Raw genomic sequence first — 15,570 nt, 5'->3', positions numbered from 1 at the left:
AGTACATGATTATCCAGCAGTTTTGCATGGCCTGCGCCATCTTAAACTGACTCCATTTGTTTAGGTGAAATATCTCAATGACATATGTTTTGTTCAGAAAAAAAACATTTAGTCTGATAGCAAATCTAATGCATTATACCTTTTTGGATATTACTGGGCAGATTTCTTAAAGGAGAACTAAAGCTTAACTAAAGAAGTTGGCTAGAAATGCTGAACATAATGTTTTGGGCTTCTGTACCAACCCAAGGCAACCATAACCCTTTAGCAGGGAAGATATGTTCCTCCAAAGATGCCCCAGTAGCTCCCCATATTCTTTTCTGCTGATTCACTGCACATGCTCTGTGCTGCTGTCACTTACTGAGCTTAGGGACCCACTCACAATATACAGTACATATAGAAAAGAAATGTCACAATATAAGCTGTTTAGTAATTAATACAGATAATTACTACATGGCAGCACAGAAACCAGTGCAACTAGTATCAGAATTTAATAATCAGCCCTGTAGCATCATCTTATATTACAGGCAAACATCATTTTCTGCTTGATAATTTGTTACAACCCCTAAGCTCAGCTTCTCAACAGCTGCTCAGAGCCCACTGAGCATGTGAGTGTCGCAGACACTTTCCAAGATGATGACCCCCCATGAAAAGTTTGAAGTCCTGGATCATTTCTGCTATTGACAAGCTGAAACTTTAGGCTGGCGCAATAAGTTCAGCATGCATATAAAATATGGCATTTTTAGCCACATTCATTTTTAGAGTTTAGTTCTCCTTTAATTCTCACCTATACAGTTACCCTTAGCAAATAAACAGATCTCTCCTTTTATTTTCTAACTTGTAGCAGCCTGTTGAAAACCAATTGCTGATTGGATGCTACTGGTACAGTTTAGCACCTGTGATTGTAAATCAACCCTCATATTTATTTAGGTCTATTCCATTAAAAGGGGAGAACTTTTTAAGTTACTGATACTATGGGGTACTGGAGTATTTTATCATTCTGGCATGGCCTTACGGTGTGTCATAAAAAAGATAGGATTTATCTTGTTATATAAATATCTGATGGGTGACCACTGCATTCTTTTGCATATGTTGTTATTATTCCTAGGGCCAACCCTGTCAATCATAGACACAGTTCTTTGTTTATGGCACTTCCACATGTTGACCTTTCCTGAGGTGTTTATAAAGAACAGGGCGTTGATCTTCCCTTAGAAAAACCTTTGATTTTTATGTGCCTGTCTGTGCAACACTCACATGTAGTCACAGCTCCTGCTCAGCTGCATATCCATAGACACTGAATACAGAAGAGGAGAAATGGATTCACGTTGAGGTCTTAAAGTGAAAACACTTTCCATTAGTTTGTTCTACAAATAAAAATATGAAAATGCATTTTTTAAAATGTGTACAATAAGTTTATCACTTGATACATTCCTGGCAAATATCATATGACTTGTATATGAGTGTAAAAGTCTAACCCTACAATGCAATGCTAATTTAGAGCTTTTTCTCTGAAACTGGAATAGAATTTGCTGGGTTTTTTTTTTTATTCAAAGAGAAATGTGGAAGACTATGATGACTATAAGCAATAGCAGACCTGACTACATAAAGCACTGCTAAAGATATAGCATTTGGCTCTTGAATGATTTCATGTATTCTAAAGAGACAGCAAAACATGATAGTGCATGTATTTTTTCCCGTGAAACAAGTTAATAATTCCTAATTTATAAATAAAAGGGGAACATCAATAAAAAAAAATAAGTCTACTAAAAGTCTACTATTAAAGCACACTTTCAACATTTCTTTGGACTGAATTGTGCAGCTCTTTGTTTTCCTCTAAATGAACTTCTGTTGGAGATTATCACAAAAGTTGTATATTCTCAGCAATTTATCACCTTAAAAAAGACACAGCGGGGTACAATCACCAATTGACTATATTTTATTAATTTAAAAAAAAAAAAAAAAAGAAAAGTAAAACCCCATATGTGCTAAGTTATATTGTACGATCAAATTAATTCACAATTCAAATTCATTAAACAATCTAATGCATTGATTGTAATTACTATTAATAGTGAATTAAATTGGTTCGCCTATTACCTGTTTTAATACAAGGTCATTAAGATAGAGACAGAACCTCTAAAGTGCTTTGTGCTAATTAATTGACCACCATGATAACCCCAAGGGGATTTAATTAACTAAAAAATTAGAATAAATTGTTGTGCCAATTACCAATTAATTCAGTGCATAAATTCCACAATAGCTAAGGTAAAAATTGTTAAAAAACAGAAGCTCCGTTCACAGAACTTCCTGTGAAAGATAAATTGTATCAACCTTATAAGTTGATTGGCTGGATATACAATGTAACAACAGATTCAAGAATTGTATCACGTTCACACTTGTAAGAAAAAAGAGATAGTGGTGGAATCATCCCGTTTGTTACTGTCTGGTCATTTTGATATCTGGACCCTGGGATTACCACAAGTAAAGAAGGCAGAACGTGGGGAACTGTGGTCTCAGTAGTACCTTTTCTAACTTGAATTGTATTCTATCTTTCCTAAAATAACACAAATTCCCCACGTCTTGTGAAAGAGAAGGAAGGATAAAAGGAGTTTGCTAATCGATAACTCCTGTAATTAATTTTAAAGAATAAGGATAAGAGATCTGTTTAAAATTCAATAGTAGAGGGAGTGAGAGTGAACCATCTCTGTTGGAAATGTTATTATTTTTGAACCAGGCACTTCTAGTTGCACAAGACAGATGAATAACTGGTGCTCCAGTACTCTAAATGAGTCCCCTCTAGTTCACCATATCTATGAAACATTGCCACAGCCAAAATTCTTAAGGTCCCGGTTTGACCCACTCAGCACTACTTGAGGACTCCAAAGGGCCCAAAATGTTGTTTCTGGAAACAGATAACATATTACCAGAAACAACAGTTTGGGTCCCTTGGAGACCTCAAGTAGTGCTGAGTGGGTCAAACCCGGACCTTAAGAATTTTGGCTGTGATAATGTTTTATAGATTAGTGATATTTTACCTGTTTACAGAAAAACAGCAAATTATATGGCATCTAATTATGTAAGTGCCCATCTTTCATAGATTCTACAAGTTCTTAAAGGGCCAGTAATACCAAAAAAGGCTTCTAATGCACTTAACTATAATGTACTGTAACCGTTTCATTGCACACACTTGGATAACACTGACCTGGCACATTACCTGCTGGCAAACCAGCAGGTAAGATTTATAAGATTTTATTTTGCATTATTTTCAAATGACACACAGATAGAAGAACAGAAGCAAGAGATAAAGAACAGAAGAAGGAGATAAGAGAAAAGAAACGAGGCCAAGACACCAACCTCCATGAGAATTTGAGAAAATGGCATCTCACAGTGCAGTGCCTCCACCTAGTGGGCACGATGGATACACCTCTGATGGTCAGTTCTACTAAGAAATAAAATAAACAGATTTGCAGCAATAATACAATTTATATAGCATTTAGGAGGTTATTTATCAGGTTGAGTTGTTTTTTTTCACAAAAAATCGAGTTTTCAAGGGTATTTTTCAGTCAAAAATAGATTTTTCCAGTTAAAAAAAACTAGAAATATTCAAGCTTTTAAAATAAAACTTGAATTTTTTAGAGACTTATTATAATCTGAGTCCGAAAGATTTTAATAGCCTTCATGATGTTCGCATTCATTTCAGTGGGCTTCAAGTTTTTTTTTTAAGTCGAAAACTCGATCAATTTGATTCGAGTTTTTCACCCGACTACACTGATTCAAGTTAATTTATATCCTTCTTATGGACTGGAGCCCAAAACTGCATTACTCTGCAAGGTGAGGCCTTACCAGGGATCTATAACGAGGCAAAATTATGTTTTCATCCCTTGAATGAATGTCCTTTTATTGCACAGAACTTTATTTGCTTTCGTAGCCACATAATGACACTGCCTGGAATTCGACAAATTGTTATCTAAAAAAAAATCCCTGATCCTTCTCAATAAAGAAAACCACCAACACACTGTCATTTAGGGCAGAGACACACGGGAAGATTCAGGGAGATTTAGTTGCCGGGCGACTAATCGCCTCTTCTTCAGACGACTAATCTCCCCGAAAAGCCTTCCCGCCAGCTAGAATTTAAATTGCTGGCGGATGGCACTCGGAGCACTTTGTTTTCCGAAGTCGCCTAAAGTTTCCTCGCTAGGCAACTTCGGAAAACGTAGCCGGAGGGAAGGATTTTCAGGGATCTTATCACCTGAAGAAGAGGCGATTAGTCGTCAGGCCACTAAATTCCCCGGAATCTTCCCGTGTGTCTCTGCCCTGAGTATATACAGTAACTTGCATTTATATTATTTCTACCATAAATTTGCACTTATCAACACTTAACCTAATTTTCCAGTTTTACTCTGTTTAGTGGCAGCATCCTGCATGGAACTTTTAGGTTTGGTCAATTTAGTATCATCAGTGAAACCTTAGAATGTACCTACAATTTCCAGGTCATTAATAAACAAGTTAAAAAGCAAAGAACCGCGGACAGACCCCTGAAGTTCTTTTAACAACAATTAAAAAATCTTCCATTTACCACCACTCTTTGTAATGTATCCTTCAGCCAGTTCTCTATACATGCATGTTTTCCAACCTTGACACCAACACTTTTATCAAACCATATTGGTTTTACTTTGTAATGTCTTTTCTTGCTTACAAGGGGAGTATACTGACATATATATGTATTCCGCAGCATTTAAAAAACATTCCCAGTTAATATGCTGCAGAGATGCCCTTATACTGGCAAATTTTTCACGTCTTAAATGTAGTGTTTTAGTTGCTCCCTTGAATTGATTCTGCAGCAGAATCTCAAAGGAGACCATGTTATAACCACTATTCCCTAAATGCTCATCCACGCACTTAAGAGACCCACAATTTTACCCGTGGGTTGGGCAGGTTAAGGCCAACTTCCATACAATGTTCTTGGATAGGTTTGAGCTGAACATTAGCCTATATTTGTCCCACCCGGGGCCTTCTTCTTCCCCACCACATCTGTGCATGATGACTTTTTATATACTAATGTAGGCGCAGGTAAATAAAGAGTGGAGAGCACTGGGATAGGGTCAAGCGCGGGTGTTGCCAGATCGTGTTAGGGTCGGGTGTGGGTCAAATTTTAGGTTGACCTGCACATCACTAACACACATTCTAGAGATGAGTTCAATATTATTAGTTATTACCAGGTCCAAAAAGAGTCATTCTTAGTAGGTTCTTGAACAAAGCATATTTACAAACCTCCATGCTTTTTCTGACTTGGCAACCCTTTTACCCCAGTCAATGTCCGAATAATTGAAGTCACCCATAATAATAACTTGACCTAGTTGTAAAGCCGTCTACATTTGTTAAAATAACTGGGCTTATAGCATGCACGAATGATAATTTCGATTGTAACCTTTAGCCCAGCTGAAATCTCTACCCAGAGGGATTCCACACCCTCCTCAGTGCTATTCCTGGTCATTACTTATGTGCATGGCTTTACCTAAAGACCCACCCTCCACCCTTTTTAATCCCTCTGGCCTTCCTAAAATTTACAGCCCAGTCACATGTATAATCCTGCAATGAGGATATGTGGGGGTCTGCCTGACTAGCAGATAAAACACTCTGACTGACTAACAAACACAATCTTTTGTATATAACACTCAGTTCAACACTGAGACAAATTAAGAACAAGCACCATGTTATTGTATGATTTAAATGAGGGTGACTGGGATTCCTTTGAGATGGGTTACACTGAATAGTAAAGCCATTATGTTCTAAATAGCCTACTTGTTATCTACTATAAAGGTGAGTCCTACAGCCTGTACTGCTTCCTTCAGTAGCTAGAAACCAGCTGAATTGTATTAATCTTGATTCAACAATATCAGATAGCTAACAATAGCTGTTTTATTTCAATGCTTAAATATATACATATCGTGTTTTATTCCTCTTCCCAACTCTTGATGAAATCCTGACACACACATTCATCTTGTATATATTAAAATAACTCAGAGCCCAATAAATTATACTGAATTACAGCACTTGGATGCCTTTGATGGGCGTACAGGATTAAACAAGACAATTAATTATTTTGAAGTGAGAGTGGAACCTGCCTTGCATTATGTTTAAATAGCTAAAACACTGATTTTATGATTTGTATATTGAATGATACAAGTAAGCTAAAACAGTCTGTTCATTGGAGCTTCTATTTGAAGGGTTAGTTTGATTATATTGAGGATAATCTACCTCCTGCTAGAGTCCTGCATGGATCCAGTTGGGCAGACCCAGACCTGCACCGCACTATGGGGCAAATTCACTAAGATGAACTACGCCGCACTTCGCCAGCCGTAGTTTCGCCAGGGCTCCGCAAATTCACTAAAATCCGAAGTTGCGCACAGGGGTAGCGTAAGGTTGCGAAGTTGCGCTAGCGTTGATTCGCTATATAAAGCGAAGTTACGCTAGCAAGGGCTAATTTGCATACGGCGCAAAATTCAAATTTCAATGGAGGAACACGCATCTGCACTACAAATCATCATCATTATCATCATCATTTATTTATATAGCGCTGTCAAGATACGCAGTACAAATGCCTAGAAAACCTTCAAATCAGCAAATAAAAATTTTATTTTGCCCTACACATGTGCCCACTGTATAGGTAAGTTGCCATGAGTCAGGAAATGTAGGGGGAGGAAGGGGAGCCCCAAAAAATTTTCGATCTTTTTCAGCCTATCAGCCATCATGTAGAAAACACGCCAGCGTTTTTTGGGACTTAGAAAAAAAATTGACTTTTTTAAACAATCCCTATCTACTCTATTGCGCTTCGCCAGGTCTGAGGTGGCGAAGGAAGTCTAGCGTAAAAGGTAGCGTTCAGTACACTGCGCAAGTTAGTGAATTTGCGTAGTTTCGTCGCTAGTGAAAATTCGCCTGGCGTAAGGTTGCGAAGTAACACTAGCGAAACTACGCCAGCGTTCGTTAGTGAATTTGCGCAGTAGTGAAAATGGCAAACGCTAGCGAATTAACGCTAGCGTTCGGCGCTTCGCGGCTTAGTGAATTTGCCCCTATGTTCCCTACCCAGACCCCGCTACCTGAGCTGGCCTGTAATGGGTTAACTTACCTTCCAAGCCGAGGAACTGCAAAGCCAAAAGTGATGTCACTCAAGTCAATCTACTGTTTAAGGGGGATGTCTTTAGGTCACAAACCAATCCCTCTTTTTTAAAGTAAATGTTTCTAAATCTGGCATCCATCATAGTGGCTAGATTATAAAACCCCTTTACCATCTCTATTAAAATCACATCAACAAGAAATGAAAAAAATAAATAAAATGAAATAAAATTAGACCAGCCTGGCTAGTAGAAACGATGCTTGATCCCAATAGAGAAAAAAAAGAAATATTAAGGTTGGATTTTTTTTAACAAAAAAGCTGACAACCCTAGCTGTACTCTACCATGTAATCTTACTAAAGATTGTATGAGGGTTCAGCTGAAGGGTTATAATCTATTTTTGGTGTATTTAGAGGATAATGGAAAACCTAGAAAAAGATTTTTTTACAATTTAGATGGTAGATTTGCCTAACCAGACTTTCATCCTGTTATCAACAAAGGGATTATTCTGCTTATTTGAGGATTATTTGGGCATAAGCAAAAAGCTTGGGTTTATATTCTCTGGAGAATTGATAACTCATGGTTGAAGACATTATAAACACAATAGCAGTGGCTCAAACAGATGCAGGGGGGTCAATGGATAGTGGTTGATTTTAAGATAACATATTCAGTGAATCATTTTACATGGGGCTTGGGATTCATCTTCGGTAGGCAAAATATCCAGGGTTATAGTCAGTATGATGTACAATATATATACCCAGTACAGGTGAGTTATATGATGCTTATTGGTTGAAAGTTTTATTCTTTTAAAGGAAAGCTAAATCTTAAGTAAAGAAGTAGAGATGTTTTGGGATTCTGTACCAGCCCAAGGCAACCACAGCCCTTAAACAGGGAAGATCTGTGTCTCCAAAGATGCCCCAGTAGCTCCCCTGTCACTTATTGCGCTTAGGTACCAACTCACAAAATACAGTACACATATAATTTAAATGTCACAATATAATGCCGATTAGTAATTAATACAGATAATTACTACATGGACACACAGAATCCTGTGCAACTAGCACCAGAATTTAATAATCAGCCCTGTAGTATCAGCTTATATTACAGGCAAAACTCACTTTCTGCTTGAAAATTTGTGATGACCCCTAAGCTCATCTTCTCAACAGCTGTTTAGAGCCCACTGAGCATGTGAGTGTCACAGACACTTTCCAAGTTGGTGACCCCCCTGTGACAAGTTTGAAGTCCTGGATCATTGCTGCTATTGACAAGCTGAAACTTTAGGCTGGTGCAATAAGTTCAGGATATAAAATATGGCATTTTTAGCCTTTCAATTTTATGGTTTAATTCTCCTTTAAGAAATTCCATATTTTCTTTATTTATTTGCTTTATTATTGTCGCGCCAGAATCGTCCGTATAGTCCTACTCCTTGAAACATCAAGTAGCTTCCATGTCCCTGTTCTTGCTTAATAACTAAGGCAATTAATATTCCTTACTTTAGAAAGCAGGCTACAAATGTTTAGAACAAGGTTCATGTTGGGGGGGTTTACAACCTGTGTAAAACGTGTTCATGCTTTGCCCAGCTTCCAGGTATAATGTGAATGATACACGCATCTAGAATCTTTAAAAAAAATGCAGCCCAAGTGTCATTTAATCATTTAAATGAGGATAAAAAGAGTCCAATGTTGGTAGCTTGAAACATTCTAAGCTCATTTTACATAGATATAACTTTTTGGTAGGTGCTTGTCTACATTTACAGGAATCACATGACAAAAGCTCAATATCCACAGTGTGCTTAATTGTCACATGTATTTTTCTATAATATAGAATGATGATTTTGTGATTTTGTTTTCATTAAACCAGAGAAACAGAGAAATTGACATCTAATCGTTATCCAAGCCCAAAACTAGACTATTAAATCTTTTACAAAATCAATTTCTGTGAGACTGAAGGGAACGGTGTTCCAATTACTGTTATTAATCTTCCATGCAGAAAACCGAACAAAAATGTCACTTTTGGATTGAAGACATCTTTCCATTATCTCCAGAAAGAACATCCAAGTTTTTTAATGTCACCATGGCAGGTCGTCTTAAAAACATTCTAGCTTTTGAATTAAGGATTTTTTTTTTTTTTAATCTAATTTGCCCTGACAGGGACTGAATAAATAAAAGGGAGATAGACAGTTAACTATATAGCAAAGGTCTCAGCTGAATAATAGAGTCATAAAAAAATTACCAACAAGAAATTTCAGTACAAACTACTTTTAAATCCTTGAAGATGACGGAAGCTTTGACTGATGGTTGTGTGATTAGAAGGACATGACAATAAATAATCTTTAGAAGACAGCCATGAGTTTAAGCAAATGCAAAGCTGGATGGCTTAGAGTCTGTGGCTTGTGTAAAGCTTAATGCAACCTTTGTAAAATAAATCTTCAAAAATGGCATGCTGACATATTTCTTTAGAAGGTTTGTCTTAACACAATTGTGATGGAAATCAAGCAGCTCCAGCATCTTTAACGTTAGTTGTCGAGTTGCAAGGACTGATAACCTTCTCTCAAAAGATCTCGCCATGCCTTTAAGAACTGGGCATTTTCTGTGCATTTGTTTGCCAGTTCTTCCACCTGGGCAGATACAGCTGATGTAGCCTCCAAGAGTTTGGTCAAGGAAAATGCAGCCTGTAAGACAGAAAATTGAAAACAATTCGGATACAAGTTTTCTTCAGAAATCATACATACAACAAAAAGTAGGGATAGAACAAATACAGTTCTGGCTGAATCCCATCACTTTTTGTAGGATTTGGTTTGACCAATGTACTAAACGTTTGGTCAAACCAAAATTAAACCCATGCTCCAGATGGAGGAATAATATTTATGCAAGGACCCCACAACAGTGTGCTGCCCCCTCTGCTCTGTGTGTGCCCCAGCATAGCCATCTGCCTTTTCCATTTCTCAGAGGTAGTTTTTCTTGCAAAAAAATACTATTTTTGCCTCTGATCGGAGTGCAGGATCTATTGGCGGCACTCCAAATCAGGGAAACAATATTTTACCAATAGGTGCATTTTAAAGGAAAACTATACCCCTCGAACAATGTAGGTCTCTATAAAAATATGTTGAATTAAACAGCTCATATGTAAAACCCTGCTTCATGTAAATAAACCATTTTCATAAAATATACTTTTTTTAGTAGCATGTGTCATTGGGTAATCCTAAATAGAAAATTGCCATTTTCAAAAATAAGGGCCGCCCCCTGGGATCATAGGATTCACAGTGCACAAAAGCAAACCATACATGTTAGCCAATTAACAGACAGAATTCTGTCTTTTGCTTCCACACTTCTTCCTGTTACAGATAAAATTGCAGTATTTCTGGTCAGGTGATCTCTGAGGAAGCACACAGACCATCACAAAATGGTGGTTCAAGGCAAGAGATGTAAAAGGGCAATATTTACTTAAATATATATACCAGTTTAGTAAGACTCTTTAATATGACAATTAAACTGATATAAACAGTTGCTTAAGTATTCATTTTGGGGGTAAAGTTTTCCTTTAAATGGGTCCTCTCACCCAGACATAAAAAGCTTAACATCCTTAAGATATTGATAATGGGTTGAGTTCAGATGACCTCTTGTATTAGTCTGTATGGATTTTGTGGTCACAGCCTCAATGCACCCTCCATTTAATGGTTTAAAAATTTGTGGTGAGCACAATTGTTCCCTTATTTGCAGACACAAAGCCCCTGCATTGTTCACACCTTACAGACAGTACTGTGCATCTTATAACAGTTCTGACTGGTTACGTGTGCGGTCCTGATAGGTTTCCCTGTCTCCTACCCTACTCTGCCTGTGGGAGGTTCTGGGGGTTTGTCTGCTTTTAGAAATAGTTGTAAGGGGGTCTCTAAGGTGTTTAAGTGCTGGGAGTTGGTGTGCTTTCCACAGCAGAAGAGGAGGCAAATGAATTTAAGGGTATGTCTTAATATGACTAAAGCTGGCCATAGACGCAAAGATCTGATCGTACGAATTGAGGATTCGTACGATTTTCGAACCGTGTGTAGAGAGTCCCAACATTTTTCGTCCGGCGGAGATCGGTCGTTTGGTCGATCGGACAGGTTAGAAAATTTCTGTCGGCTGCCGATAATATCTCTGCGTGTATTGCCGATCGTACGATTTTCAGTGGGAGACTGTCACTAGCTTTGGTTGGACATAGATATCGTACGATTGCCGTCAGGGGCAGAACATTGCTGATCTGTTCTTTAACTAATCTGACTGGTAAGACTTTAATCTGAATGGTTAGTGGCGGGTCGGGAGATGGGAAAGTCCGATCGTACGATGATTCGTACGATCGGATCTTTGCATCTATGGCCAGCTTTAAAGGAACAGTAACATCAAAAAAAAAATGTAAAAAAATTTGTTCGTATACAACAAAAAAAAAAAACACCAAGACAAATTAAAATTGCAAAGCCTTTATTAAGAAATAACTTACAGAAACTCTGCTTCTGCTCCTCTTCAGAAAAGGCGACATGGCGACCATACATCCTGCGGCGCTTGAGTTCTCCTCCCTGGCTATTCACGGACAGCGTGTGAAGGAGCCTGCGCTGGGAAAGGGACAGTAAGCAGCAGTAGTAGAGCCCATCTCCTGGACCGTGTCTCCCAACTCAGCGAATCAGACCATGTTGAGCTGACTCTGCACATCGTGAGTGAGGATGGACAGGCCTTTGGTGCGGGCGATCACGGTGTCCCGACTAACAGAGCTACTTGTAGTCACTAACTCACCCAGACCATGCCGTCTCTCTCTGCACCTATGTGCATTGCCTGTGATGGGGGGGGGGGGAGAGCTTTTGGGAGCAATCCTAACAATAAATGGGACGCTAAATAGATTTTTTCACAAATGTATGTTTTTTCAAGTGTTTTGAAAATTCACAGGGAAACACAAGCCTCACCGCAGGCTAGCAGCGGCTATGGCTCAGTCTGGTCCTCTGTACCTTCCGCGCAAGAAGCTGGTGACCATCTGCGAGCAGTGTAAGCGCAAGCTGGTGGCCGACCTTATTCTTCTGTCCAGCGAGCTGTGGCCTTTTAGCCCGGAGAGTTCGCTTCAGTTCAGAGAAACTTTCGAGATTTGTCGGGACAAAAACGTGGAGATGTAAATCGCGTGTCACCTAAAGGCAAAGTGAGGAAACAAGTGCTAGAAAAATACGCAGGGAAACGCAGGCTGCTCCAATTCAGTTCAGAGAGGCTTTCGAGACTTGTCAGGACACTGTGATTGCCCGCACCAAAGTTATATTTCAGCTACTAATCCCGGTGCCTTGGAATCAAAAGACATACATGTATTGCTCTGATTGCTCCCAAAAGCTTCCCCCCTATCACAGGCAATGCACATTAGCACAGAGAGAGACGGCATGGTCTGGGTGAGTTAGTGACTTCAAGTAGCTGTTAGTCGGGACACTGTGATCGCCCGCACCAAAGGCCTGTCCATCCTCACCCACGATGTGCAGAGTCAGCTCAACATGGTCCGATTCGCTGAGGTGGGAGACACGGTGCAGGAGATGGGCTCTACTACTACTGCTGCTTACTGTCCCTTTCCCAGCGCAGGCTCCTTCACACGCTGTCAGTGAATAGCCAGGGAGGAGAACTCAAGCGCCGCAGGATGTATGGTCGCCATGTCGCCTTTTCTGAAGAGGAGCAGAAGCAGAGTTTCTGTAAGCTATTTCTTAATAAAGGCTTTGCAATTTTAAAATTTAATTTGTCTTGGTGTTTTTTTTCGTTGTATACTAAAGAATTTTTTTTTTAATTTTATTTGATGTTACTGTTCCTTTAATACACTTTTTTTTATTTACATACGAGTGATGGGTGATATCCCAGCCATTTGGTTGTTTTAGTGTGCTACCAATATTAAAGTGGATATGATCCTAAAAGTCCTTGTGGTAACATGGGTGTGGTTTAAACACTGGGAGTGGTCAAACTTTGGCTCCTATTATCTGCCCTCCACCACGTAGGCAAGAAAAATGTCTGCCCTCACTCTTACAGACGTTGGACAGCAACTGCTATAGATCATCTGAATGCATATGCTAAGGACATCCTACTAATGGCACTGTAGCTGAATTACATTTCAACCAGCTCTGGAATGAGAATTAAAATAGGCCCTGGCATTTCAGGTACACAGAGGCCCAAACAGCCCCCACCAGTCCACTAAATACTGACTCTCTATGGGACCTTATAGCAGCCCCTCTGGCATTTGCCAGAACCCACAGATTGCCAGTCCGGGCCTGATTTCAACAATATTCAGATGATAGAAAAAGGCAATGATTTCATAAGAGTTGGATTCCTGTGGCATTAATGCCCCTGCTTTGGGTGTTAGGGTGGGAAGCTACCCTTCCACTGTGCAGCAGTCCTGATCCACAGACTCATCTGCATCTATACCTATACCTATATTGATGTTAAAACAGATTTATATGTAAAAAGAAAATGCAAAGCTCTTCCAAATGTCAACCTCTTCTCTTGGGAAGTGCATACTGCTCATATGGAGCTGATCCATTAAATGGGGGAACTATACACAATGCCATCAACATTATAAACATATACATTTAATTAATACAATTAGCCCACAACCTCCCACCTCTTTCCCTGACGTAATACGTTTTTTTAAATTGGAAACACAAGTCAGAAGGACGTCAGTTTTAGTGTAGGGCAGAAAGTGCATTTACCCTGCTGGGGGCCTTTGGGTGCAGCGTGGGGGGTGTAATAGTATTAATACTGTAACATATATTTACCACACACATTAGGGTGTTTGACCAGGTCTGGACTGATCTGTGAGTCACTATTTAGCGGGCTGTTTGGGCCTCTGTGTACTTAGTAGAAAAAAGAAAGAAAGATGTCCCTTCTTTGTCAATTAGAACATATTCACCATTCCAAATAATTTTTTATTGAACACGGCTTCTATACACAAAACTGGATGTTTACACCTCGTGTCAATTCATGAAATATTAATGTATATTTTGTCAATAGGTTGCCCTTTTGGGGTGGTGCTTAAACTGAAAATCTGTATTACTATAAAGTGCTAGTGCAATAAATGAGCCTAATTCTTTTATTCTCATTCTTGACACTTAAAGTGCCTTAGTGCTAATTAAGATTTAAAGTGACTTGCTGCAAATGAAATAGAAATTCTTAGCAGGTTTAAATAATTAAAAAATGCCAGGGCCTATTTTGAATCCCAGTCCAGACCTGCGTGTGACTTGCATCTCCTGCTACTAGAGAAGCCACGAATCCTAGCACATTATTAGGGAGATACTCATCCATTGGGAGTTGTAAAACCAGGACTGCAGGAAAGCCAGGCTAATGACACGGAGTCAAGTCACCTCTGTAACAGTAGACAGGCAGTGAGTGCCAGTCCAGGTTTTCCTTAAAGAACCAGTAACATAAAAAAATTTTTTATGTTACTGGTCCTTTAACGCAGGCCCCGGTAAGTTCAGTGTTAGTTTAGCAGATCCCCCGTCCCGTCCCAACAAGGGCACGCACAATCTCCATTCATTATAGACAGCACCACTAGGCAATAAACCCGGCTGAACTCCTCACATTATCAATGTGCAGCTCCACTTCCTCCAACAATTCCACGGAGTCCTTACTGTCCTGCTGCTGCGACGTGTCCATCTCTGCCCAGAAGCTACTGACCAACTTCTACGCGCGCAACCCTGTTCATAAATGAATGGGAGAAGCCTGCGACTCCCAACCAATCGGAAAGCAGCCTGCTCTATCCACCCGTACTTTTTTCTTCAATTAACTTTATTGCAACACAGGGGCGAACACGCGTCTAAGAATATGATATCACGGCGCCACCTAAGGACAAAATCGATAGCTTCATAATGAAACAGTGTGACACTGCGAGAAAGAGAATGAAAATGCATTTATAATTCATTACATACCTTCCAACGGTCCCTTTTGACAGCTCAACCCGCAGTCCCTCATTTGTACTGGAAAGTCCCTATTTTCTTTGCACTGAAACAAAGTTTCTCACTTAATTGGCTTTTAGCAGAGAGCAACAGAACAGCTAACAGGTGCAAATAAGATACTTTGTAACAATTTTGAGACACAAAAAAACAGTTGAGACGAGAATTATTTTCAAACTTTCATAACCTGCCACATTTTGTAGAATGAACATGGTAATTGGGGGGGTCACAGAAATGGGCGTGGTCAAAAAATTTCGCTGCGATGTGTGCGATGTTTTACTTCCAAAATGTTGGGAGGTATGTAATTATGTAATAATAACCAAACTATACAAATGATGACCAAGTTACAATACTTAGAAAATCAATTACCAAGATAGGATTGAACCAAAATGAAATGATTTATGATGGGTTGAACTATATAAAACAGTTGTAGGAAATATATAAAATACTGTATACTTACAGGGTTTGTTCATATGTCAGATATAACTATAATATGGGTGGTATTTTTTCAAAAATTTATTTTTAAAGGAGACA

At 39.1% G+C, this 15,570-nt stretch overlaps 1 protein-coding gene and 1 long non-coding RNA gene across 2 annotated transcripts; both read right to left on the bottom strand.

Annotated features, from left to right (window-relative positions):
- Positions 1 to 826: 826 nt before the first annotated feature.
- LOC121402800 lies at positions 827 to 3,463 on the bottom strand. The gene is made up of 2 exons (XR_005966770.1): positions 1,246 to 3,463; positions 827 to 1,215 (listed from the first exon to the last, which is right to left on the bottom strand). It is a non-coding gene; the product is annotated as an uncharacterized LOC121402800 (long non-coding RNA).
- A 5,273-nt stretch (positions 3,464 to 8,736) lies between these two features.
- On the bottom strand, positions 8,737 to 14,821 carry LOC108699191 (uncharacterized protein C4orf46 homolog). The gene is made up of 2 exons (XM_018231101.2): positions 14,666 to 14,821; positions 8,737 to 9,777 (listed from the first exon to the last, which is right to left on the bottom strand). Exons 1-2 carry the CDS (start codon positions 14,738 to 14,740, stop codon positions 9,622 to 9,624), a joined length of 231 nt encoding a protein of 76 aa, XP_018086590.1. The 5' UTR covers positions 14,741 to 14,821; the 3' UTR covers positions 8,737 to 9,621.
- Positions 14,822 to 15,570: the final 749 nt, after the last annotated feature.

Source organism: Xenopus laevis, chromosome 1L, assembly GCF_017654675.1.
Source record: "Xenopus laevis strain J_2021 chromosome 1L, Xenopus_laevis_v10.1, whole genome shotgun sequence".
NCBI lineage: Eukaryota > Metazoa > Chordata > Amphibia > Anura > Pipidae > Xenopus > Xenopus laevis.
Note: the sequence above shows the minus strand (reverse complement) of the source record. Positions and strands in the feature narration are given on the sequence as shown.

Coding starts and splice junctions, on each gene's coding strand:
- LOC108699191 (XM_018231101.2), bottom strand. CDS start 14,740: ATGGACACGTCGCAGCAGCAGGACAGTAAGGACTCCGTGGAATTGTTG. Junction 9,778..14,665: donor TGGAGCTGCACATTGATAAT/GTGAGGAGTTCA, acceptor TCTGTCTTACAG/GCTGCATTTTCCTTGACCAA.